Source organism: Pyxicephalus adspersus, chromosome 3 (assembly GCF_032062135.1).
Source record: "Pyxicephalus adspersus chromosome 3, UCB_Pads_2.0, whole genome shotgun sequence".
In the NCBI taxonomy this organism is placed as follows: domain Eukaryota; kingdom Metazoa; phylum Chordata; class Amphibia; order Anura; family Pyxicephalidae; genus Pyxicephalus; species Pyxicephalus adspersus.
The window spans coordinates 146,988,556-147,014,070 of NC_092860.1; the positions used below are offsets into that span (position 1 = coordinate 146,988,556).

At 38.5% G+C, this 25,515-nt stretch overlaps 1 protein-coding gene across 1 annotated transcript in view; it reads left to right on the plus strand.

The window, feature by feature from the left end:
• CTNNA2 (catenin alpha 2) overlaps positions 1–25,515 on the plus strand; it is a 1,156,022-nt gene that overhangs the window by 1,085,583 nt on the left and 44,924 nt on the right. The window contains exon 16 of the mRNA XM_072406902.1: positions 11,856–11,990. Within this exon, the coding sequence (XP_072263003.1) occupies positions 11,856–11,990 (135 nt within the window). The remainder of the gene's footprint in view (positions 1–11,855; positions 11,991–25,515) is intronic.

Genomic DNA, 25,515 nt, shown 5'->3' on the forward strand with positions numbered 1-25,515 from the left:
ACATATTTCCTACCATACCACCTTCTGCACTCCTCCCCTACATGTAGTGCCTGATGTGACAGCTTACATACTCATGTTCTGCACATACTACCCTCCATCATATATTCAACACTCCTATTCTGTACCTACTGCCCTGTATCATATTCTCTGTACTCCTCTCATGCACGTGGTGCCCTCCTCCGTACCTTCCATCACTCCTCATCTGCACATACTGCCTGCTAAGACTTTAACTATGTTTGACCTCACAAGCTGTAATTAGCTTTAGCTAGCATAGAAAAACCCCATTTGCACAACCAAAATCATCAAATATGTTGTGTTTACTTGCTTCCATGTGACAGCAGGTGTCTTAGTTTGACTTCTTGAAAAGTTCATCCTGCTTAATTGGCCTGTTTATTTCCCTTTTGATTTCAGAACTGCGGTGATTGTGTGAATTTGTTACATGACTAGAAGTGTATTGGACCAATTTGTCATCTGCTGGGACTTCTATATTCTATATCTATGGAACATAAATATCAATTTTATAACCACAAAACACACAGCTACAATCATGAATAAAAGACAGTGTTTAATTTTTTTCATTCTCTTTTTATATAGACCTTGTTTTAATGGTTTGGGGCCTATTTATCTAGAAATGAATCTGACTTTCACTATAGTCACAAAATACTTGTAGTATATATTTGTATAGACGAACACACACATATAAAGAAGAAATGGTACCCCATGTCTTAATGTGACTGCAAAGTATTCTCTAAAATCTGCAAGCCGTACATAAGCCAGTCTTCATCTCATCCCAGATCTTCTGATTCAATTTTATTCTTTATCCAATTGGGCATTTCAGATAAAGACAACCAGTTCTGACAATTAGATGTAGAACATCGAAAATAAAACTATTTTAAAAGAATCGATGGCATGAACTGTATGCAGCCATGTATCCCGCAATGCCTTCGTCCCTACAGCAGTAAAAACAATTGCTGTTCTGTACAATAGACAGACAGCATGTTATTTTCTGCCAAGAATTGCAGAAATCAGCTCAGAGACACAATCGCCCTCCTCTAATAGATCCTTTTATCTACACGCTTTTCTAATTGCTAAATATAAATGCCGAAAGTTTGCCTGAAGTTCATTACATGCATAAGTGGAGGGAGTCGTCATATTCGTAATGTTTAATGACACGGAAATCGCTTACAAAATGCCACCTCCATCAAGATAACAATATAGGGATGTTTGTTAAAGATCCTTAGCCAGGAAGTGAAGAAAAAACACATTTAACGATTATTACAAGGCTTGTCTAATTTGTGTGAGTAGTCACGCTTTCTAATGGAACTCGATTACAGGATTCTTAATATTCTTGAGTTTTGTAGGTTTTGTAAAGAGTCAAATTTTAAAGAGAGCTTTTATAAGGAAAAGTAGTGATTCGTTGCTAGGGTTTCATGGAACACTAGGGTCCCTCCAGAGGTTGCTGAGGGTTCCTTAAGCAATGAGAAATTTGTACCTTTTATGTTAGGTACTACTGACATCCATTGGTGAAATCCTTTTTCTTTTCTTTTACTTAGTCAGCTTGACTGTAGCCAGCCTTTGTTTGGGCTGCATTTCCTAGGCTTCCCGAAATTCAATCAGTTGACTACTTCCGTTCTCTGTTGAGAAGGCCGGAGGTCAGTGTAGGAGGCAGTAACGCTGAATTAATTATGTTTATTCCTCTGCACCAACTGTTTGTGTTCTGGGTTGGAAGGGAATGTTTGTGTGTGATCTTCCAAAAATGTAATTTTAACTGGGCTCAGCCCATGTTGGATCAAAGTGTTTTTGAGTCTGGAGGCTCTCCCTAGATTGGGCCTTGTTGAGAGCCTAGACTTTGAATTGATACCTAAAATTAGTACGGATTTTGAAAAGATTACGTAGGAGTAGAGAAAAAAGACAGGTGACTGAAGGAGCACTTCTGTAATAAAAGGAAACCCAGAGAGTTTTGAAGAAAACAATGTGTAAGGAACTTACCCGCCCTGCGAGCACGCGGTGTCCCTGGGGTTCCCAGCCACAGAGGGAGACGCCGCAGTAGCAGGCAGCATGGCCGAGGCTGCTTCCCTGCCCGCAGCTTGTCTGTCTCTGCAGGCGGAGGGATCCGTCCTGGCCAAACTACTGTTCAGCCAGGCTGCAGCCCTTGCATCCCTTTAGATGTGGTTAATGATGTTCATGCTCTCAGCACTCCTTTGGCAAAGTAGTGCACGTCTTAGGGGTGCTGTAGGAAGAGGTGCGAGTGTTACTATGCGTCCCTCTTGTACCCCCCGAGGGCGTGGCACTCGGCTGCCTCGCCCGGGGGCAGGACATAGTTAGTTTGAATTCCCTGCGGCCAATCAGCCGCAGGGGATTTACCCAGTCTCCTATCAGACGGTGCCAGGTGGCGCAAGGTCATTGGTCATCCTGGCCATTTAAGGAGAGCCTGTCCTTTACACCATTGCCCGATATAGCCTCTGTTACCACAGTGTGCTTGGGTGTGTCTTTGTGTATGTGAAACTTTATCTGCTTGTCATCTCCTCAGTGACCTGGTCTGAAACTAACTCTGCTTGAACTCTGCCAGCCCTGATCTCGGATTGTTATTGACCATTCTGCCTGCTGCCAGCCCTGACCTCGGATTGTTACTGACCTGCATTTGCCTTATCCTTCTGTACCTTGCTTGATTGACATTAACCCTTGCTGTGCTGTCCCTTTATGAATAAACCTCATTCAAGGATATCTGGAGTTGGTTGTGGTTTGTGTGCCCAGGCGCATTACACAATGATTCTGGAACTAGGCAGAGAAATTGTACTATACACAAAAAAGTCAGGATGCTGTTTGGTTTGAGGCTTATTGAGCATGAGACATTAGGCTTGGTCCTGACAAAACCAAACATTTACCCCGTCCAACTGCACTTTAAGATTATGTACCACTTCTACTACTGCAGCTTACAGCTTGTATGGTTTTGTTCAACCAAATCACTTGGACATGGATGAGACCAGGCCAAGAAGGAATGCTGAAATTAGGATTCATTGCTTTTTATTAGGCTGTTTAGTAATACTTTTCATTCAATACGGCTGCATCGACATAACACTTTACAATTGCACCTTACAATTGCATGAACAGGCAGATTAAAATTTTGGAGAAATCCTATCTACAAAGTTATTTTCTTTTCCATACTTGCAAAAATACCATTGTTATTTATTTTTGAGCAGTTTTAGGAAATGAAGGTTGACTAATTGTTCTGTCTAGTGTCTCTGTATAAATGTAACAACATACATTTAAACTAATTTATTATACAGTATAGTGCTGTCTGCTTGTTTTTGCCCTGGAATATAGATTTTAGATGACCTACCACAAATCATGTGGCTAATCCCTACACAACAGAACTAAACCCTGCCCTCAAGACCATTGCCGTCCTTATGTAGTATTGAAAGTACTGACATTTTAAAATCTTAACATTCTCTGATTTTTGCCATCAAGTGTCTAGTGAGGACTTCATTAGGTAATCAGGTAAAACCTTGCCTGATCACTGGGGGTTTCTGAAACATGCTCCAAAGCAACTCGTACCTGATTTATCACCAAGCACATTTGGACCAAACCTTACAAGAGCCTTTTGCTTTGGAGCTTACCATAGAAGGGTCTACAAAAAGCTTGTGTATATGTGTTAAGGGAGAGTATATGTGTTCTGGAAGAATCATTAAAATATTAGACAGGAAGGTAGTGTTCCTTCTCCAAGGCTGAATTTTAAGTCTTGACCATTACCATTTTTGGGTCTTATCCTTCTTCTATTTTTCATTCTGATCTTCAGCCATTTTTCTTAGGTTGGCCAGAATGATGTATTTCCTGAACAGCCACGCAGGAGTTCCTTCGGTCCTAACACCTGTAGGGGAAGCTATTATGTGCCGGCAATCAAAGCTGATCTACATATACAAAGCTCAGGAAATATTGACAGAGGAGATGGTGATTGGGAAGCTAAAAATGCCCACTGTAGAATAAGCACAGCCAGTCCCTTTCTACAAAGAAATCCATTACTTATTCTAGATAATTAAAGTGGAACTTTAGTTCTTCTTGTTGTTGTACCTTTACCATTGATAGTATCAAGGTGCTTGCCTTGTCCCATGTCGCCTCTAGGGGGTGACACATAATAGGACTCCCCCAAGTGTATTAGTTTGAACCGGGATGTTCCAAGTTGTGGCACCTGTGAAGTTATGATGAAATCATTCTTGCTTTTTCTTTTCCTATTTATATACAAATAATTGTATCCAAATACAATATAAAATACCAGTGCTAAATATACTATGTTTAGAGGACTCTCTTTTGTCCATATATAATAAGATTTTTTTCCCTATAAATCTGGACATGGTCACTGCACAGCAACCTCGAGAATAAGTGTAATATTTTATAAATGAGTATTACAAATGGATTCTGCATGAAGAAAGAGCTCATTTTCTGCCAAACAAGGACACACATATTGCTTTCCTTCAGGAAATAATATATTATATAAGCAATGCTCATCTATGCTTGTAATACAACATTTGGGGATTGAATACTGATCTCCACATTACCAGCAATGATAGGATTTGCTAGACAGTCGGTATAGCCATATAACAAATGCATATAATCTTGTACATTATAGTAAACCATATGAATTGTACTGCAGACACAAATTATTTTCTAATCCCCATACAATTTCAATTTTTTTGTCCAAAAGAAAATGGGTTAAGGGAAGAAGAAAGTTCCAAAAATATGCAAATCCTTATTTATTCATAAATACTGTCCTTTTAAAGAATTTGCAATAAGTTTGCAATGTTAAAAGTACACATTGTGAATCATTTTCATTAATCTATTAGGTTAATACATTTTTAATAACTCATATTTCATATTTATAATCAGAACCCAACAAGATCCCACCATCCCTCAACTGATGATTGAGTTATTTTTTTAGGACCCTTTTGCTGTGGCCATATGATGGCCCCAAATCCTCTGTTTTATATATAAAGGGAAGGAGGGGTCCTTTGAAATGCCCAGGTATAATGAGCAGTTCCTATTGGCTGACAAGAGGTATGGTCTAATCCAAAAGTTTGACTGGATAACAGTGGTTCGTATTGGCTGACAAGAGGTATGATCTTGTTTGCAATGGTTTGCATAGGTAGAGTGCTGGATCCACTGGTTGGATCTCCCAGAAGCTGCACCCAAGGAACACTGATAGAAGGGGTATGATTGGCCACAAAAAGGCTTTAAAGAAAAATTGTTCTTCCAAATAAAGTGCTGCTATCACGTTTCGCTTCTTTTATGACCTAAAGCCACCCAAAGTCACCGTTCATTTATATATACCTACTGAGATTAGACATGTGGACCATTTACATCCAGATCCACAGAAGGCTCACCCACACATTACAACTCTGTAGACTTCTATGGGCTTAAGCCCTCAGGCAAGAGGAGGCACTTCCATAGAAGTCTTTAGAAATATGTTTGTTGTAAAAATACATTTTTCATTTTCACCCATTCTTAGTGGTCAATGCCAGATTCATTGATCAATTGTTCAGTTGGAAGTCCTAAAACACTGCACAAAATTTTGTGCCCTTCTAGGCGCCCTTCTTGATGAGAAGGTGTCCCTTCTGAAAGTCTTTATATACATCTTCAGACTTTATTTCAAAACACATTAAATAATCCTGACAACATTCCCATTTATCTTATAAGACGTTAACTCATTACAAGTCTTATATATTATTTGCATTTATTCCATGTTTGCCCATAGCAAATCATGTCTCCCATTTGCATTTCCTCTGAATACCTTTTTAGGAACCTCAGCCATGAACAAGTGATGAATTATGACTGCTGTACTGCGGCAATATATCAATCATTACTTCCACTGGACTCCACAAATATTATTCATGTGAAATGAGCATGGTTAAAGGGGAAACAGCGTTCATCAGACAGTTTACCCTCCAACCATTGCCGGAGAACTCACAGCTTCTTCATTAAAATTATTTATTTGCATGATGAAATATGGTTGGTTTACTTTGCAATGATCTGCAATGATTTGCTTATCACTTCTCTAGGTAGTAAATAATACAAGCTGAGCAATTCCATTAAACTACATCCTCTATTACCTAGGTAACAAATTATATTTTCTGGTATTAGACATTCACCATGCTCAGCGATAAAGGAGCACCACCACTTTTGTATATTCAATAATTGCTATAGGTATTGGAGTTGATTTACTACAGGAGGCTGTTAAATTATAGTAAAAAAGGTGAACCTCACCTTGAATACCCAATAACATATGATTAGATCTACAAAGTCAACTTAAGTTGACCTTATTACCAATCTTCTTAACGCCTAAGTGAACAAGTCTACTTAATTCAAACATCTGTTCTGTTATAGAAAAGTACTCTCTTGTTCTATTCATCCTGTCTATAACTTAGGGAATAAACATTTGCTTGCCATGTTCACCCATTGGTTCACTTAAAAAAATTTTAACAGTTTTTCAGTTTCTTGTGGTGACCCCATTGGGGGAGATTTGGGGAATAAGTGTTACTGTACATTTGAAAATGGCCTCCTGTTGGACATAATAATAATACTGTGTTGAGACAAACACCTGTCATACTTGCATTTATTAAAATAATGTACCTGTTCCGACTTACATACAAGATTAAATTAAGAACAAACCTAGAGTCCCTATCTCGTATGTAACTGAGGGACTACCTGTGAACCCCATCAACAAAGAAAAGGAACATAAGGCAAACATAGGCTTATATATATTTTTGTAAATTTCTCTACCCAGCATTGGCCCAACATTTCTAATGCTGTTTATAAATATACAGTTCCGCCCCATTCTTTTAGAATTTACTATATCAGGGTCTCCCTTTCTAGTATGGCTTTCTAGTATGGTTGTAAAGAGATGGGAAGAAAATATGTTTTTGTGTTCTGTATACTCTATAACACCAGGGAACACATTTTTTGTTGAGTTAGATCTTAGACTTGTTTTTTACTTATTTTTGGGTGGTGAATCCAGAAATGACCCCAGTTTTTTGCTATCACATCAAGTTTTTACGATACAGGGTACCCTCCATTTTTGTCAAAAATCATACAAATTTTACATTTACATTTCTTTTTGTTCATACAAAGGATTTATTGTTACTCTATGACATTTTTTTACAATAAAACATTTGAAAATAGCTTTATAAGCTTATAGTTTATAGCTTTTCCTGGAGTGTTTTGTGTTAGGATAATACAGCCGGATGCTCCAACAATAGTCAGCCATCATATGAACATCCCATCTACTCTGATACCGTCCTTCCATGACCTTCAAATCTTGGTGGAATCGTTCGCCTTGCTCATCACTGACTGCACCAAGGTTTTCCGGGAAGTCAGAAAGATGGCTATGCAGAAAAAGGACCTTGATGCTCATATTGCATCCAAGCATTTTGTAGCTCTCCAAGAGTTCCTGGACAATTTCTGTGTAATTATTTGGTTGTGTGTTTCCAAGAAAGTCCTTGACAATGGCTTTGAATGATAACCAAGCAATCTTTTCCACTTCTGACATTGTCCTGATGAAATGTTCATCTTTGATGAGCTGCCGAATCTGTGAATCTGTGAAGTGCCATTGTTCAAATGACAGGCTAGGAAATGCCAAAATTAGGTACTTGTAACAGTCTCCTTCAGTTGGCAAAGCTTTAAGCAACTGCTTCATCAGACCCAGTTTCATGTGCAGCGGCGGGAATATATTATTCTTTCTATCAACAAGTGGCTTATGTACAATGTTTGGTCCACCTGGTTTTAGGGCAGATCTTGGAGGCCAATTCTTTTCCACCCAATGCCTTTCATGAGCTCTGCTGTCCCACATTTACAGAAAATAGGGATACTTGGTGTATCCGCGTTGCTGACCAATAAGGAAGCATACCATTTTAAGGTCAACACAGATGACCCAATTGTGTTGGTGATAATGCAACAACTCAATGACTCTCTTTATGTTTGCACATTCTTCACAAAAAGAAACTGAATGGCCACTTGGGACTGACCCAAATATTTTGTCATTGTGAAGAGGACACACTCTTTGAGCTATTAATGAATAATCGCCATTCAGTTGAGTTATAGATTAGAATTCCCAATTCCTCCATTAAACCAGGTATGGTATTGCAATACACAAAGCCACTGTCAGTTCTAAAGTACTGCAGAAATGCAATTTCTTTGGTTCGAAAGTATGATACCTTAGTTCCTTTTTCAAGTAAGTTTTTCTCACGCAGTCTAGATGCTAGTAGTTCCTAAGCCTGCTTCGATAGTCCCAAATCACATGCCAAATCACCTAACTCATACTGATCAAATCCCTTACAAACAGTGTCCTTTTCAATTTCAAACTCTTCATCATTGTTGTCACCTAGTTCATCACCATAATCATGTTCTTCAAGAGAGGGTAGTATAATGAAAACCAGCACTAGGATTGCATCTGAATGAGCCACTGGGCGTATAGCCGATGGTAGACTAGGATACTGTAATGCGCCTGGGCACACAAACCACAACCAACTCCAGATATCCTTCAATCACGCTTTATTTAATGTCATAAAGCACGACAAGGTTTAAGTCCAAATAAGCGAAGTAAAGGAGGGTAAGGCAATGGCAGGTCAAGAACCATCCGAGGTCAGGGCTGGCAGCAGGCAGAATGGTCATTAACAATCCGAGGTCAGGGCAGGCAGAGTCAGGTTCAGACCAGGTCGCTATGAAGATGACAAACGGAGATAAGCATAAACTAATACAAGGACGCACCCAAGCACACTGTCTTCACAGAGGCTTATAGCGGGCAATGGTGTACAGGACAGGCTCTCCTTAAATGGCCAGAGTGACCAATGCTCCACCTGGCGCCCTCTGATAGGAGAGTGACTGATTGGCCGCAGGGAATTAAAACTAACTATGTCCCGCCCCGCGGCAAGGCAGCCGAGTGCCACGCCCTTGGGGGGTACAAGAGGCACGCATGGTAGCATGCGCACCTCTTCCCACAGCACCCCTCAGGACGTGCACTACTTTGCACATGCAAAGGAGTGCTGAGAGCCGGAGTTTCAGTAACCACGTCCATAGAGATGCAAGGGATGCCGCCTGGCTGAACAGTAATTTGGCCAGGACAGATCCCTCCGCCTGCAGAGAGAGACACACTGCAAGCAGAGCAGCAGCCTGGGCCATGCTGCCTGCTACAGCGGCATCTCCCTCTGCGGCTGGGATCCCCGCGGGTTCGCAGGACGGGTAAGTTCCTTACAGATACTCTATGGTATGTTTATTTTTCTTGTTAAATCCTGAGGTTTTCACTGTACAAAAGTAACAGTCACTAAATTGATCTGGCTCTCGCCAAACCATAGGTATACCAAATGGCATCTTATCATGTGTTCCCTTTGTGTCCACATCTGTAAACCCCCGACACACTGTTTGCACACCTAATGAGGGACCCAAGAATTATCAGAATTATCATGATCACCAAGGTTAACTTTGAAATATGCCAAATAGGCTTGCTCTACAAATGTGCTGATGTTCACCCCTTGACTGTTTCGCCTCCTATTGTACCTGTCCAACAGATCCATTTTATTAAAACAAAGTAAAATGTTTATAGCAGTAAGATTGTGAACAGGAAAAAAAGACAAAACAAAAGGTGTGGAGCAGATGGAGAAAACAAAGGCTTTATTATGTGTACAGTGTAAGCATGCTGCCAATGTGTCTATAACCACTCTGCAACAAATTCCAAGAGTAAAAAAAAGTAAATCTAGTGTTTAATCATGCAAAGCAACAGGTTCTCTGTTGCTTCTCCTGCCACTACCTTTGGAGAAAGTTAGTTATGTGTGAGTTTCAAAATGGGGGCATAGATAGGGGTGAAGACTGTTTCTTTACCCCCATGGGATGGCATTGACTGGCTGAGCAGCCAATCCACAACCATTGGTGCTATTATATAGAAGGAAAAGGAATGTTACATTGTTCCTATTCCCAAGAAAAGCTATTGTGCTATGTTCCTGGATGCAGAACAGACTGCCATAGGAGGAAACAAAAGGTTAAGTATAAGGTGATCAGACTGCCATTAAAGTAGATAGTAGAGGTAGAGTTATCTGTTTATCCCCAATGTGCATCAATATACTACGTAGACCTTCCACCAGGGCTACCCATATTTGTAAACAATAGTGATCATCTCCTTTGAAACATATAGTGGCCAAAGATGGGGATTCTTCTAGTCAAGTTTGGGCTTCCAACGTCGTACCCATACTGTTGGTCCCTGGTCCACCAACTGTACTCGCCAGACAACAGTCCCTCAATCTAACACTGCACTCTTCATCTATAGTGATCCCCCTGGGGAAGCTGGTTGCATTTCCCAGAACACGGTTGCCCCAGGACTTAGTGCGCAAGGGATGGTGTCTGGGGATAAGCTGGCAGAGGACCAGGAGCTTACAGATAATGCTGTACCAAGATTCCAACAGAGAGAAGTCCAGAATATAGAGCCAGAGGTCATACCAGATAATCCATCTACAAGATGAATTACACAGGGGCAAACACAAGCAGAGTCAGTGTCACAGGCAAAAGGTCGGTCCAGGCAGCCAAAACTTGCATGGTCAGTAATAGGCAAAGTCAGCAGTAGTAAAATCAGAGAAAAACTCACTCTAGCACAGATAGCCCAGCTACACGCTACAACAAGCACTGGAGACTGGAAGCAGAGGGGCTTTTAAGTCCCAGCAGCCAATGGCAGCACAGGATAGAGTCAGGAACTGATCAGCCATTAAAATCCCCTTCAGCTGTGCACAGCCTAACAATGGATGCTGGGGATGCCAAAATACATTGGGCTGCACAGCTAAAGAGAAGTAGGGCTGCTGCTAAATCTTTATTCTCTTTGCTGCTGCAAGTGACATTGCTGGGCAAAATAGGCTGTGTAGGATACGGCAGTAGCACCCAGCACAGAATCACCGGCTTGATAATCGTTTCCTAACACATAGATTTCCATTACCATCTTAGTACCCAGACATACTATGCAAAGAAGTCCAATCGGGATTTTTGATGGAAAACCAAATTTTTATGTGCAAATGTAGGTATGCTTTTGGAAATTTCCTTTAAGGGCCATTTCTCACTTGGCACATCAACACCCTATTGCCACAATTCAACCCTATGGAAGACCAATGTTTTTGTAAACTATTTTCTAAAACACACTACTCTGTGTGGGACACATCATGAAATCTTTTGGTAGAAATAATAAGTAAACAGTGCTCTGCCTAGTAACCATACGTTCCTACTCTCTAGGAATGTACATAGCCACCAACATGATGCCAAGCAGTAAAAAAAGCACTGTCCCACCCAATGGTAGCCACTTCCCCTTTCACATACATATATCATCCTATGGATAACTGGACATAAGGTTAGCTATGAGTGAGGATCTTCACCTTATGACTTTAAGTACATTTATCTATGGTGATATCTCAAGGTAGATTGCTAATAAAGATAGTGGGACACCTATACCAATATTAGATTTTCATTTGAGACTTTTTGAACATTCATCTTGGGCATTGAAAATTGAGTCCCTTTAAACATTTGTTCATGAATACTAATAAATTCCCATAAACTCATAATTAATTTTTTATGATAAATTAAATTTATCCCCCCAAAAAAGCACTATTCAAAAAGTTAGCTATATTTTGTGAACACTTTATATGCATCACCAGTATTCCTAACAGACTCTTATCTGTTCTCCTAAAGAAATTGCGTATGGTTTTACAAAGCAATATTAAATATGCCGTTTGCATATTATTTTATCTGATTGCATTGCTTAATGATATGCGGTAACACAAGAATCTAAGCATTTAATCAAGTCTTCTGATGTTGCTGTTCCTTTTTTTTTCTCCCCGCAGTGCCCTGATTCAGCATGCAAACAAGATCTTCTCGCCTACCTGCAGCGCATTGCCCTCTATTGCCACCAGCTTAATATCTGCAGCAAAGTTAAAGCGGAGGTGCAGAATTTAGGAGGCGAACTTATTGTTTCAGGGGTGAGTAACTAAGAAACGAAAACCTTCATACAGCAGACTGTTTGTATCATTAGTATGTGTATGTGCTCCACACCATGCAGTATTAAGACTTTAAAGTGGAACTACTGACATATGCTGCAGTCTGGTATTAGCATTATGGAGGAATTATATTTTTATTAAAATGAAATAAAACACAATATCTTACATTATACTTAAGACTTCTCACTGGCTCCTAGTTCGTGCACCACCATCTCAGTTCCTGGTATCCTCAACTTCTCCACCAACAGTGTACAGTGCCAACTTGTCAAGAGTTACACATTGGGTGGCATTCCATCCCCCAACAACCATCAGCCAATGGGAATGCTACCATTGTGTATCTAAATGACCACTGGTGCCTATTAATGAATACTTTGGGAAGCTATCCCTATTTGTTGATGGGTGCTTGGTTTGGAAGAACTCCTCCCCATTGATTTCTCTAAAAAATTGTCATGAGCAAGGCACTTGTGCACAGCAGTTTTGCCAACATCTATTGCTCCCTGGTCCTTTCATGTTCCTCTAGTTGGCACTACATAGGACAGGAGAGAAGGCAAGTCACTGCATTCAGTTTTATTTAGGATATGTATATTTTTTCTTGTTTTACTGTCTAGAACCATTATATCTAAAGGTTTACTTTAACATCAGAGTTCTTTGGAGGCCAAATTGTATACTAAAAGTTAGAAGTTACATAAAATGCTTCTGGATTGCCTACAAGAGTCAACTTTTTTAAAGAGCTTAAACCTTTTTTTTTTTTTGCTTTAACTGCCTACAAGTATTAGCTGAAGCTGAACTTCAATTTCTTCATGCTTTCGTAAAGCCCATTGAAAATTACATGCTCACTTAGAGCTCCCCAGTCCACACTGCTGTGTAAAAAACAATGATTTTGCCCCATTGAATCACTCGAGAAATAACACACCTACTGGCAGGATGAACAAGTGAAAAAACTATGATACTGGGGGACTCATAAAACTGAAACAGCTAATGACAGACTGCATTATATTTAAATATATATATATATATATATATATATGTGTGTATAGTTCTACTTTAAATGGTAATCTTGGTTATCAAGATGAAGAAGAAACAGCTTCCAAGAACATGCAGATACATATGTCAACGCCCTACCTTTGTCTTCCCTAGAAAATATTTAATACTCCACATATTAGGCACTAAAGATTGGTGGCTTTTTCAGATTTCAGAGTTCAGATTTTCAAGCTGAACCTAACAGGGAATCAAGGTTTGAATACCAGTAATAATTATCAAAAAATCAACAAAAAAGGTAAAGCGGGAGACCAGAGACTTTTTTTTTGTGTGTCCTTGCTGGGGAGATTCACTCTCTCTGCTGTCTGTTTCTGCTGGTGACTATTGTCATTGAAAATAAGAGTGAAGAAATATCCAAAAATTGAAAATATATCTACAGTGGAACTAGAGGGGAATTCCTTCAAAGTGGACACTTGTTTTAGTAACAGCTAAGAGGAGATTTTGCACACATTGAAGGCAGATTTCCTCTTCCAAAAGAGTCTGCAGGCTAGGAAATAAATGTAATTGTTCCAAATTTAGAAAGTCTAAACTGATGAGCCATACAATGGTCAATCAGTTACCTGGATTGCCACCTGTAGTTCTTCCTAACAGCCACCTGCCAAAGGGAGCACTCTCCACTATCTATTATAACAACTAGGAGTGTTGGTAAGGTAAATGCCAAGGAGTGTATCCATGGTGGTTATGAGAGAGTTAATACATAGCTACTTATAGGTAGATTCTAGAGAGGACAAATTGTATCAATAACATATGTATCTACCACTTTATTTTGAATTTGTTCAAATCATTTCAAATGTGATAGCACAAAAGCTTATAGGTCATATTTTACAATATGCCATCCTGTAATACCTTGGGAGAGAATTTCATAAGTATAATAAAAGCATGCAACATAAATAACTCATAAATAGTTCATTACCTTTTTTTTCTTTTATTATTGTGTATTTATTTATTTATTTTATCATTATCATTCCTTTTTTTGAGTGCCTTGGAAGAAAAAGCCTAGTTTTCAACACGTGAAAGCTATAAGTGTTCAATTAGCAATTGCTTTTTACTCTGAAATGAGTGATAATAATAAGTGCAGGGACTTATGGTGGAGAAATACTAACTACATTCAAAGTTAGTGAATACCTACTCATCTGACCAGTGGATCAGGGCTTCCTACATTGGTGAATGCCACCTTAAATGAATTGCCAGTGAATAAGTGCCCTCCTAACATTGGTATTCAATGGATGATGGAATGCCCCTTACACTGATAGTCAGTAGATGAAGGAATGCCCCTTACAATAATGGTTAATAAATGAATGCCCCTTACATTGATAGTCAGCAGATGAAGAAAGGCTCCTTTTGCTGATGATCAGTAGATGAAGGAATGTCCCTTTCATACATGGTCATTGGATGAAGCAATGCCCCTTACACTGATGGTAAGTAGATGAAATGGTTATTGTAAAATCATCACAATACCGGGTTAGTGGGAGGACTTCTCCTTGTTTTGGGGGTTAGTGGGAAGAAAGCCCCTTACATTAATAGAAATAACGTCCCTCACACTGGTGGTCAATGGGAATGCAGGCACCATCAGATGAAAGGTCAGTCCACCATTGCTCACTTGTTAAGTGGGCTCTGATTTAGAAAGGCTGACTTAGCTAATGAACTCAACAGGCTCAAAAATAAAACTTTAACTCAAGAAATAGGCTCTTTCAGTAATATAATTTTCATTACTTAGCATCTATCCAAACATCTTTTTATTATGTGTCCAGGCTGACAGGTTCTGCATATCTATATAACCACAAGTATAGATGAATACTCACATAACAAAGCTAAAATGTAGGATTTAATCTACAATTGTTGCAGTCTAATTACACATTCTTCCATGTTTAGATAAGGTAATATTGTAGAAATTAGTTGTGATATTTATGGACAGTTTTACCAACTGAAAGTAAAACTTTACAGCTCCAGTTGTAAGCTGATCCTAATTTTTATAAACACACTGGGATTTATATACTAAAAGGAATATGGGCTGTTCAATTAGCAAAATAAATTACCCTCTTTGCAGGAATGTTTCAGATTAGTGATTGGGAAGTTTTTTGTTAGATATTATTGGACTTCTTCGGGTATTGTCATCACATTCACATTCTTATGCTAGGTGAATGGCTTATAGTTAGTAAAAATCCCTATTGTTTTTTACTTCAGTCTATACCAGAGTTTCCCAGTTTTGCATGGATGATCCCTTGCATGGAGGGAACCCCTACTATGATTACTATATCCACACCGTACAGTACATTAACTTACAGGTCAGAATGCCTCGTACATTACTCACCAGAGGGAAGGCTGCCACCCTTACAGATAGCCATTAGGACCAATGATATCTAATAAACTGAAATAAGAGTAAGAAACTGCACATTGCTCAAGGAAGCCCCTGCAACCCCTTTAAGGAACCCGAGGATTCCATGGAACCCTGGTTGAGAAACACTGGGCAATACTATTAAAAGTGTTATATGTGGTCATCATCACATAGTTTGGTTCATGTTCTGCATAGCTCTGCAAATAGCCTAAATATGAAAAAAGGTTAAACTGAATTTTTCTACACTTTACAAAAAAATTTAATGGCTTAGTGCAATTAATAAAATCACTTCAAATTCTAGTTTTAATTGCAACAGTGCTGATGCCAGTTGTAAAATATTCTTGATCTAATAGCATGTGTATGTATCATTTCAAGAGGGTCAATACCAAAACATTTTCTTGTAAGCGTTTTTTGTAGTTGGCAGAAAGTCAACAGGATTTTAGGCTACTGGCTTTATATAATTTTTTAAACTTTTTTTTAAACTTTGGAATTCCGAACCCTTTAGGTATTTAGGAGTCACCTACAGCACTTTCACATTTAAGTTAAATTATTACTACAGTGTTTCATATATATATATATATATATATATATATATATATATATATATATATATTACTGTTGATTTATTTAGTAACTGTTTTTCTGTAGTGCATACTAGGCAATGGGTTCTTTAATCCCTAACCAGCTCATCAAATAGGTATGTATATCTATATATAAAAAAAAACATCAAAACAGATTTTGGACTTTTTTTTTTTTTACGACTGGATAGGCCCTTGTCCCAGTCATAATTTAATGAATTCAATAGAAAATGTTGCTGTTGAACAGTATACTTAATTGGACAAGTAAGAACCCATTACAGTATGTAAAATAAACACTGTACTAATAAATGCTTTATTAAATTGGCACCAGATTGTGACAATGCTATGGGGTATGGGGATCCTGCTGAGCTGCAAAAGGAACCAAAGAACTCCTTGATGACTACACTTTAGGGGGCAAATAATTATAATGTTTTTAATTAGAATACATTAAAACATAGCTATCAAGATAAGCTGCAATTGAAATCCAAAACAAACCATCTAAATTAATCTTTTCCAAGGCCAAAAAACATAATTTATTTGGTTTATAAATAACTTAAAAAGGCAAACAGTAAAAGTTTCAGAAAGCTAGGTGGCTAGAAATCAATTGATGATCAATGGCAGATACATTCATTTTTAAGGGCACCCAATTACAGAAAAATAGCATTCTTTTTGAATGGTTAAATGGAAGAGGCTTCATGCCAGTGACTGGGCCTAAGCCCAAGGCTAAGGAAGTAAAAAGCATCCATACCAAGGCCCTGGACAAAGGAGTTTGGTTTCCAATAAGAGAATAGATTGAGGCATCTCCTTAGACCACCTTTTTTACCTTGGTTATGGGATAACATTGACAAAGGCTAACATTGCTTTCCTAATTGACTCCGATGTATTTCAAATAGTGTAATTCCACCGAAATTTCCGCAAAGCAAAACTTTTAAAGTCTCCATTGACTAGCAAGACATAAAATCACCTTTTAAAACAACCCTAAATTATTGAACCATGAAGGTGTGTGACTATGTGACAGCTAGGCAACAAATGTTTTAAAAGAGAAGGTCAGCACTGGTAAACTTCATACATCTCTTATGACAAGTTTGTTTTATATCAATTTAAGTCATATTCTGAAACAGAGGATTTTCTTGGCATAAGTTCTGTTTTTCTAGTTTTTACAGTTTATCCTGCAAAGAAAACATTATCAGCAGTTCATTTCAATCCAGAAGACATATTTATTAACAGTCCATGGTAACCAACTCCATATTATATTCACAGACTTGTGCCATTTGCCCAGTGGGTATTTCATAAACAAAAGCCATATGGCTTGTTTTTGTGTAATATACTTACCATGATATATTCCGGAGTCGTCCATATGTAGATTTATTTTAACCCAGCAGGACATTGCTACCGTATCACTTCCTCTAGTACTAAAGAAACATTGGCATCTGTTTCCAAAGGTTTAAAAAAAAAGCTACAGAATGAACAAACATTCTGTATTATCTAAAGCCTGAATACAACATAGTTAAGTGGACCTGAATGTGGAAGAGGATTGCTATGATATATAACACATCTAAAAATGTTAATTGTGTCCCTGAAAATATATACTTCATTCTGGAATGCCTCCTGAAAAAATAGCAGAACATCTCCTGATGCTGGCAGGAATTACATTATGTTAAAAAGTCAATTAACAGGTCATTAGCAGATACTGGAGCTCTTTAAATTGTATATTATATTTTGGAAAGAAATGTTGGAGATAGTGGTCACACCTGAGACCAGCTCACAAAGTATCCAGCTACTGTTGATGCCCAAGGAAGGGAAATGTAAAGGTGTTGCTTATGTCCCTTCAGCTCCCTAATTAGAAATCAACTGCTAGTAGGGGAATGGGGGAGACACAGAACTGAAGCAGACCCCTTTGTGATGGAAGTAAATTGTGCTTTTGGGAAAACAGCAATTAGGCAAGCTCTTACCGTGATCCTGCTAATTTGCTGATGAGTGGACACTATAGACTGAAAAACTGATCAAAGCTGAAAAATATGCATACCTATGTCTACAGATGGTCTTCGCTGTGCCTGTTGATATATGTCACAGAGTTCATATAATTACAGCAATAGGCCTACTCTTATTTTTACATGTTGGAGTATATGCTAATGCACTGCTTTATGTCTTGTGGTGCAAGCAAAAACTGTGTGCATACAACTTTTAGTCTGTTTTGGTGCATTAGGAGCCCATTCATGTAAACCTGCAAAACAAAACATACGAATAATACTCCAACAGACTGCCCTGGTTGAATTGGCTCCTAATCCAACATTGTTCAACTAACAAGGTAAGAGGGACTGATCTGGATTGTCATGTAAACACAGCATAAGAAAAAAAAGATAGATAGATAAAAGCATTGTCAATAGGGGTGAGCTCTTCAAAAGAGTAATACATAATACCAAATAATAACCCAATATTAACTATTACAGTGTAGGTGTCATGAAACAATATAACTGATATTGGTTCCATGGGAAGGCTTAAAGGCTTTAAATCCCAAATTGAACATATATTGTAAATGTGTAGATTTGCAATCTTAAAGAGAATATCTAGAAAGGTTGGCAGTGCCCTAAAAATTTGATTTTATACTTCTATGCAAGTGGCATACCCTGTGCATTCCCATTCCTTAAGTCTTACCGCTGAAAATTCTATGTGCTATATCATTCAAGGAATTTGCTATTGCTGCTCGCATGGGATATGTCAATTTGAGGGACAGCTCCAACATAAGAAAGCAAAGCCCTCTTGGCCTTCTTGGTCACCACCAAACATTGACGTAGAACAGGACACGGCTAAATACACTGGACTAGGAGATAAGGTCAAATTGAGGAAGTCAACAGGCCATACAGATATCTTGTCTTCGGTGTTCCACCTTTTTTTATTTGGCTATAGTCTAGGCCTTCTTTAAGCACTCTAAAAACCATAATATCTCAATATAGGAGAAAATAGAATAAAATATTTATGAGGAATGTGATGTATTGATCACTCACATCTTCTTTTTTTTTTTGTCCTGTGTCAACTTTTATGCTTTTACATTGAATTGCTTTTATTATAAATTGACTTCTCTCGTCCTCGTCCTTTTCACCATTACAAACTTCGTCCCAAGCCCCTTCCTGTGTAACCATTTCCTTTATTCATCTTTATTAATTAGATCTTTTCATTTTCCTGTTACAAAAAAACCTGTTACAAAAAATCCTGTTACAAAAAAACCTTTTGTGCTCTGAACCTGGGCTTCAACATTGGTACCCAAGCTTGTTACCATTTTACCAACCATTCACCTAATGGTTCTGCATACCCTTCATGCCAACTTTCCCATTCCTCCGCCCACCATTTCAGAAGCCTACATTTTCCTCTTTTCATTGCATTCCCCCCTTTTTATTCATCTGCAGCCAAATCTTTGGAGCTTTTGTTTTTTTTCCACCTGTTTATGCTGACGCTAATCAGTTCCTTTCAGATCTCTAAATGATCCTGCTGGGCTGTTTCATCTCTTGTCATCTTCAATATTTCAGCACAGGAGCAAGTGCCCATTTCCAGATAAAATAACCATTGTTATAAATATGCAATGACTTTAATCTGCTGTGAACATCTTTATTATTATAAGTTTCAGAAAACGAACTGTGTTCATAGATCAAAGCATTTCTTTATTTAAGCAGGTCAGTCCTTTACATTATAGATTCAGTGATTCATTGCCATCTCCCACGTATCTGAAAGGAAGAAGATGTATTGAAACATGTTCATATGTTATTCTTATCTACCTTTAAAAAGAGTTAACAGGATATTTTTTTCTTTGTTCTCCTTTGTTTCTGCAATTGAGAAATAAATATATGTAAAAAAAACTCCAGCTTTATGCAAATCAAATAGCCACTTCAATTATACAAGAAAAACTCTTTTAAGCTATTTATTCTTCCTTGCATGCAGGCAGTCCTTGATTCTTTCAAGACCACTCATGGGCCTTTTTAACCACAGATGGGTAACAAAAATAGTAAAAGGTCTGGCGGCTAAAGCATAGCAGGAGAGACTGGAGGAGCTTCATTTGTACAGGGCGTAACCAACTCCTTTCAAAACATTATGAGAGTGACTAAAACTCATGAGGGTATTGGTTACAATTTTAAGACCAGTTCACGTACATGGAATCATGATCTCAAATTAGCAAGGTTAAGGGTAACGCTAGAAAGTATCATTTTACCATACCAGTTGTCGATGTTTGGAACAGGCTTCCAAGAAAGGTAGACTTGATGGACCACCTAGTCTATATATGCCATCAGTCTATTTTTTATGGCTTTCACACAAAGCTGACGCTGCCTCCATCTTTTAGGCTTTGCTCTGTCTTCTGACTGTAGCCAAACTTGTGTTTGTTGTAAAAGAACCTCAAGATCTACAATCTTGTCATTTTTATAGCAGTTGTAAAATTCTCAGTTTTTATATATATTAAATATTCTGGCAAGTGCTATCATCATCAAAATTTTTTTCATTAAGTATTTTAAAGTATGTTTTAGAAAGTATTAAAATGAGTAAGACAAACAGGAAACTAGCATTCTGAAAAGTCAGCAATGGTAGACTATAAGAAAACTGTTTGGGCACTGATGGGGTGGAAGACAGCCTACTGCTTAGTTTTCCTATTATTGCAGTCACAAAGCCTCCTTCCAGGCGCTCCCTGTGTACCGTGATGTCAGTGCTCCTGTAAATTTAAGCTGTAAAAGTGCTCCACTGTAAATGTAAGCTTCACTATGATTACATTATATATAATATCCATTGAATGAATTCACTATTTTTGTTGCTCAGTGTCTTATCCATTGTGGAAGTACTTTCATTAAGGTGAATTTATTGGTTTTCTAATGATGTAATGAGGCCAACCGTTTATTAACCCCTGGAAACATTAATTTACATGCAAATTAATTATGGGGTGTGTAGCAGCTTAGGTGTCTTGCTGTCTTGGTGGAGGGCACCATTGGTTTGTTACCTGCTTAGGGTATCAAATTACTTGGCACAATGAAATTCCCTGGAACAGGGTGAAAGGTAAGTATTTTACCAGGCAAGCTGCACTTAGAAAGGGCACAATAAAATGCATATAATTAAGGTATTCTAACCATTCCTGATTCTAATCAAAACTATAAAAAATCTTTTTGTCTGGTCCCTCTTATGAGTTGTCAGTGGTGGAAAGTCCATGCTCCTGGCCAGGTCCAGAGTGCTATGAACCCTGGTTGGGGTAGTAACAAGCCTGGAGTCACAGGCAATTATGTTAAGTAAGATTGGTCTAAGGCTGGGTACACATGTGCAATTGCTGTCGTCCGATAATCAGCTCAGGGACGATATTGGACTCTTACGTGTGTACATCGCTCGTCATCCATTGTCCGAACGACCATCCTGGCGGATCCACGGATGATGGACGACGCACGATCGCAATAGGAGTGAAGGGGGAGAGAGTGCAGCAGGGTGCTGCTCCGTCGCTCTCCTCCTCCCCTCTCCATAGAGTAGAACGGTGCTGTATGTACAGCGCTCGTTAATGCATCGTGCAGTCGTTAGTCATTGAAAAGGATCGTGAAATATCCTTTCCAACGACAAGTATTGCACCTGTGTACCTAGCCTAACAGCTCACACTGATGTGCTATTTAAAACAAAACTGCAGCCCAGAAAATAAGAATAAAGTGAGCAGCCCATTAAAAGATAACTTCGCAAACCTGGCGATTGCCCATTACAAAACTTCTGCCCAAAAATAAAATAAATTGAGCAGCTCATTAAAAGATAACATTATAAAACTGGCTTTTGTTCCATTATTCACCCTCAATCAAGAGACTCCCCCTGCAGTACTTTTTTTCTGCCACTACATGTCCTTAGTCTCATAGGTAGCAATAATCAACCCAATTCTGAGCTCATATTCGCAGGGATCAACACCAACCTGTAACTGGACAAGAGAAGAAGAAAGATTTCAGTGTCATTCTGTATTTCTTCCAATCAGCATGCCTTTTGTTGGCATGTACTGATTGGCTTTTTGTACTGCTTCTTTCTCCCACACTCCATTCCTGCTATATAGAGACTGGAATTGGCTTATATTAGATTAAATCAGGTACTTACTCTGCTTGTATTTAATACACATTTAGGCACAATGGCGCTCCAAACCAATCTCATTCAACCAAATATTGGGAAGTTGGCGACAACTTTGTTCACATGTTTGTACGTGGTTGTGTTTGCTTTGCAATAGGTGCACCTCCTGGACATGTCATGGTGCTTCTGGTTCATCAGTTGGTTTTTCCCCTCTGGAGAAAGTACTGCACCATAAACTCAAGAGCAAAGCATGAAAATGCATTGACCTTTGGGGCGGTTTACCACCCCAGGCTGCTTAGCAGCCATTTTGCTTTACACCCAGGAACAGCAGTTTTAGACCACAATCTAAAAATATATATATTCGTACGAATGTATTTTTGAATACAGAGCTGCAATAATATCTTCCTAGAGTTCAGCTTTAACTTTAAGATATTTCCAAAGTGAAGTTGGGATTCACGCCTTCCATTGACAGTATGGTGGGAATTGAACTTCAATACTACACGGCAAGCCGCTTCCTAAACTAATATCTTGCCCACTGAAAAAAAAAAAGATGTATCATTTTATAAACCACAGTCTGAATGACAAGACAGCTGAGGCCTTGAGGTTTCCTATTTTTTTTCCCGCTCAGGTCCTGAAGCTACAAAAACACATTACAATTGTATTCGTAGCAGAGTTCTGTGATGCATCTTTATAAAAAGTCTAACAGGTACATTTGATTCTTCCTCGCTGTGGCTATTACTGTCATCTCGGCGAGTCAGATACGTTACATTTAACTAGCGCACGGATAAATAAAACATTTGTACATCTCTTCAGAGGTTGGCATGTTAGTCAGCTCGGTATTGTCACCGTTCTGTGACACAGGTGCGCAATAGGAAGGACAACAACAGCTGGTAATTGTTCCATGCGCTCTGTTGCCGGACTGAACGTGGCGGTTGTGTCTGGTGTTTATCGTCACAAAGAAATAATTAACAAAAGCTGTTATAATCAAAGACTAGAAAATATGTTCAGCAACATGGTGTGGAATAAAAAAATGTTTTAAGTTATTGTGTTGCCGCTTCTATTTTATTTTGTATCTGTCTTTAGATGTAGGATATCCAAGTGAAAGCGCCAAAAAAGGGAAGCGTGGCAAGCGTTATGGATGTCTTGACCTTTGTTGGCGGATAATAATATAAAGATGAATTGCCTGATACAGATAAACATTTAATTATAGGCTGCGATTGACAATAGAACTCCTGTACTAGTATCTGGTCTACTGGACAGGCTTATTCTTGTTTTGTATGGCATCAGTCGGACAAAGGTGCTACAGTTCACACTGGGATCTAATAGGATGTTTAAGTAAATGTTTTTTTTTTTTTTTTTTTATAATAGCCTTTTTTAATTTATCCCCAACATGTATTCTGTTTTATACAATGGCTAGGAGTAAGGCAGTAATATTTTTTTTTATAGGGTTGATATACAAAATTTATTAAAAGTAAGGGTATAAGGAGCCGGACCCTGCCATTTAGAACAGGTACCAAACTCAACCACTTACCTTTACTTGTGAAAATCCCTCAATCCATCCACAACCAGCCCAACAAGTCCATAGCTGTCCCGGTTTACCTCTTCCTTCTGGGGTCCCCCATTTTGGTCCATTTTATTTCTTGCCGGTTCTTCCTGATGTCACCCAAATATGTAATTGTTTTCATTTTGTAAAGAGAATAGCCACCCTTTTAGATAAGGTTAAAATTGTGATAACGGGTCCACGTGAAATAGTGGAATAGGAAGTGCAGGGAACTCTCTCCAAGGGGGGTCACAAAAATAATCTGAGGGTGATTTTAGAATCTCCTTCCAGAAAATAAATACCAAGATGTCAAAACACCTTATCATTATGTATTCATTTTTCTTCAGACTTTTTTGACAGAGTTTCCAAGTATAAAAAAAAACTTAATATAGTCCCTTGTTCTTCACAACAAGGGTTCTATTCTGTAGTTTACAAAGAAAGCTGCAAACTGGCTGATAACAGTGCAGTGCAGGTAGAAAGCTTGTAATCAGCTCACAATCAGGATCAACAGGTATTTTTATGATTTGATAGTACTGATATAACAAAATGTTTTGTATGCCACATGGCAAACTTTAATGGTAGGAATAACATACACTTTAATATATTTTCCGGGGACACTTTGCAGTTTATCTGAGCCTATAATGCTTAGTAGTGTCTCAGTTTACCCCCAAACGTATATTAAAGCGGTGAAGGTAGTTTGTGCATTTTCGGTATTGCTTTTCATATTAAAATGTTGAGCTTCTCATTAAAAGACAATATAAATTTAATCTAACATGATGAAAAAATAGGAGTTTTACGGCACAACATATCACAGTAACAGTTTCCATAGACCTCCTCCTTCACTTTCCAAAATCACATTGTTGTGAGTCTGCTAATTTGAGTGGCTCTTATTCCTTTTCACCACAGTTTTTTTTTAAATTATTTTTAATGCAAATGTTTACTTTGCTAGGGTACTTCAAATCTTACATAAAAGAGGACCTGTGTTAAAACATAAAACCTAAAGTTGGGCTGCACAGCATATAATTCATAATTAGAGGCTTCGGGGTTTTTTCTCACGTGTCTAGTTGGGGTTTTTTTTTTTGCTTCCACCAGAATTAACCTGAACGTTGGAGTTCCTTCATAGCCAAATTTAAATTCCATTGAAGTCAATAAAAGAAGAAACTCTACATGGCTTTGCCAATTTACTAAGCAATTCTATGCTTGTCCGTGACAACTATAGCGTACAGTTCTGTACCGAATCCCATTGCTGATCATTTGTGAATTTCATCTTCATAATCATTTCTGGCTTGATGACCAATATTCAGTTCAAATTTGTCACAGGTCCAAAGCCGAACACCAAGGCTAGTGTCTAGGCATCCCAGGTTGTTTTTCGAGCCCTACAAGAACTTATCAGAAGTTTGCTAGCACATTCTGCTTCTAGATTAGGCTGATGATGTTATCAAGGGGAGGAATCTAGGAACTGGACCTTCTGTCCAGTAGTAGCTTGACGCTTCACTAACATGGCAACCACATCGCAGCCACATTGGCCCAAATGGAAGTTAGACCCACTGTTAAAGGGAACCTTTAGTTATTTCCTATTATTTTTAATAGATCAATGTTGTAAATAATCTTTCCCATGTGTATTAAATAAAAAAAAAACATACCGTATTTTCCGGCGTATAAGGCGACTGGGCGTATAAGACGACCCCCAACTGATTGGTTAGAGTGGTCTGCCAATTAATTGGCAGACCACTCTAACCAATCAGTTGCGGGTCATGTTATACGCCCAGTATTGTACTGTTCATTTTGCCTGTCAGATCTCGCTATCATGCGAGAACTGAGAGGCAGAAGGAACAGTACAGTACTAATTCTAAGGAATGAATGGGCGCGTTTCTTTTTAATGAATGGGCGTGTTCTAGTGGAGAGCCAATCCAGGCTCTCTGCTGGAGAGCCAATCCAGGCTCTCTGCTGGAGAGCCAA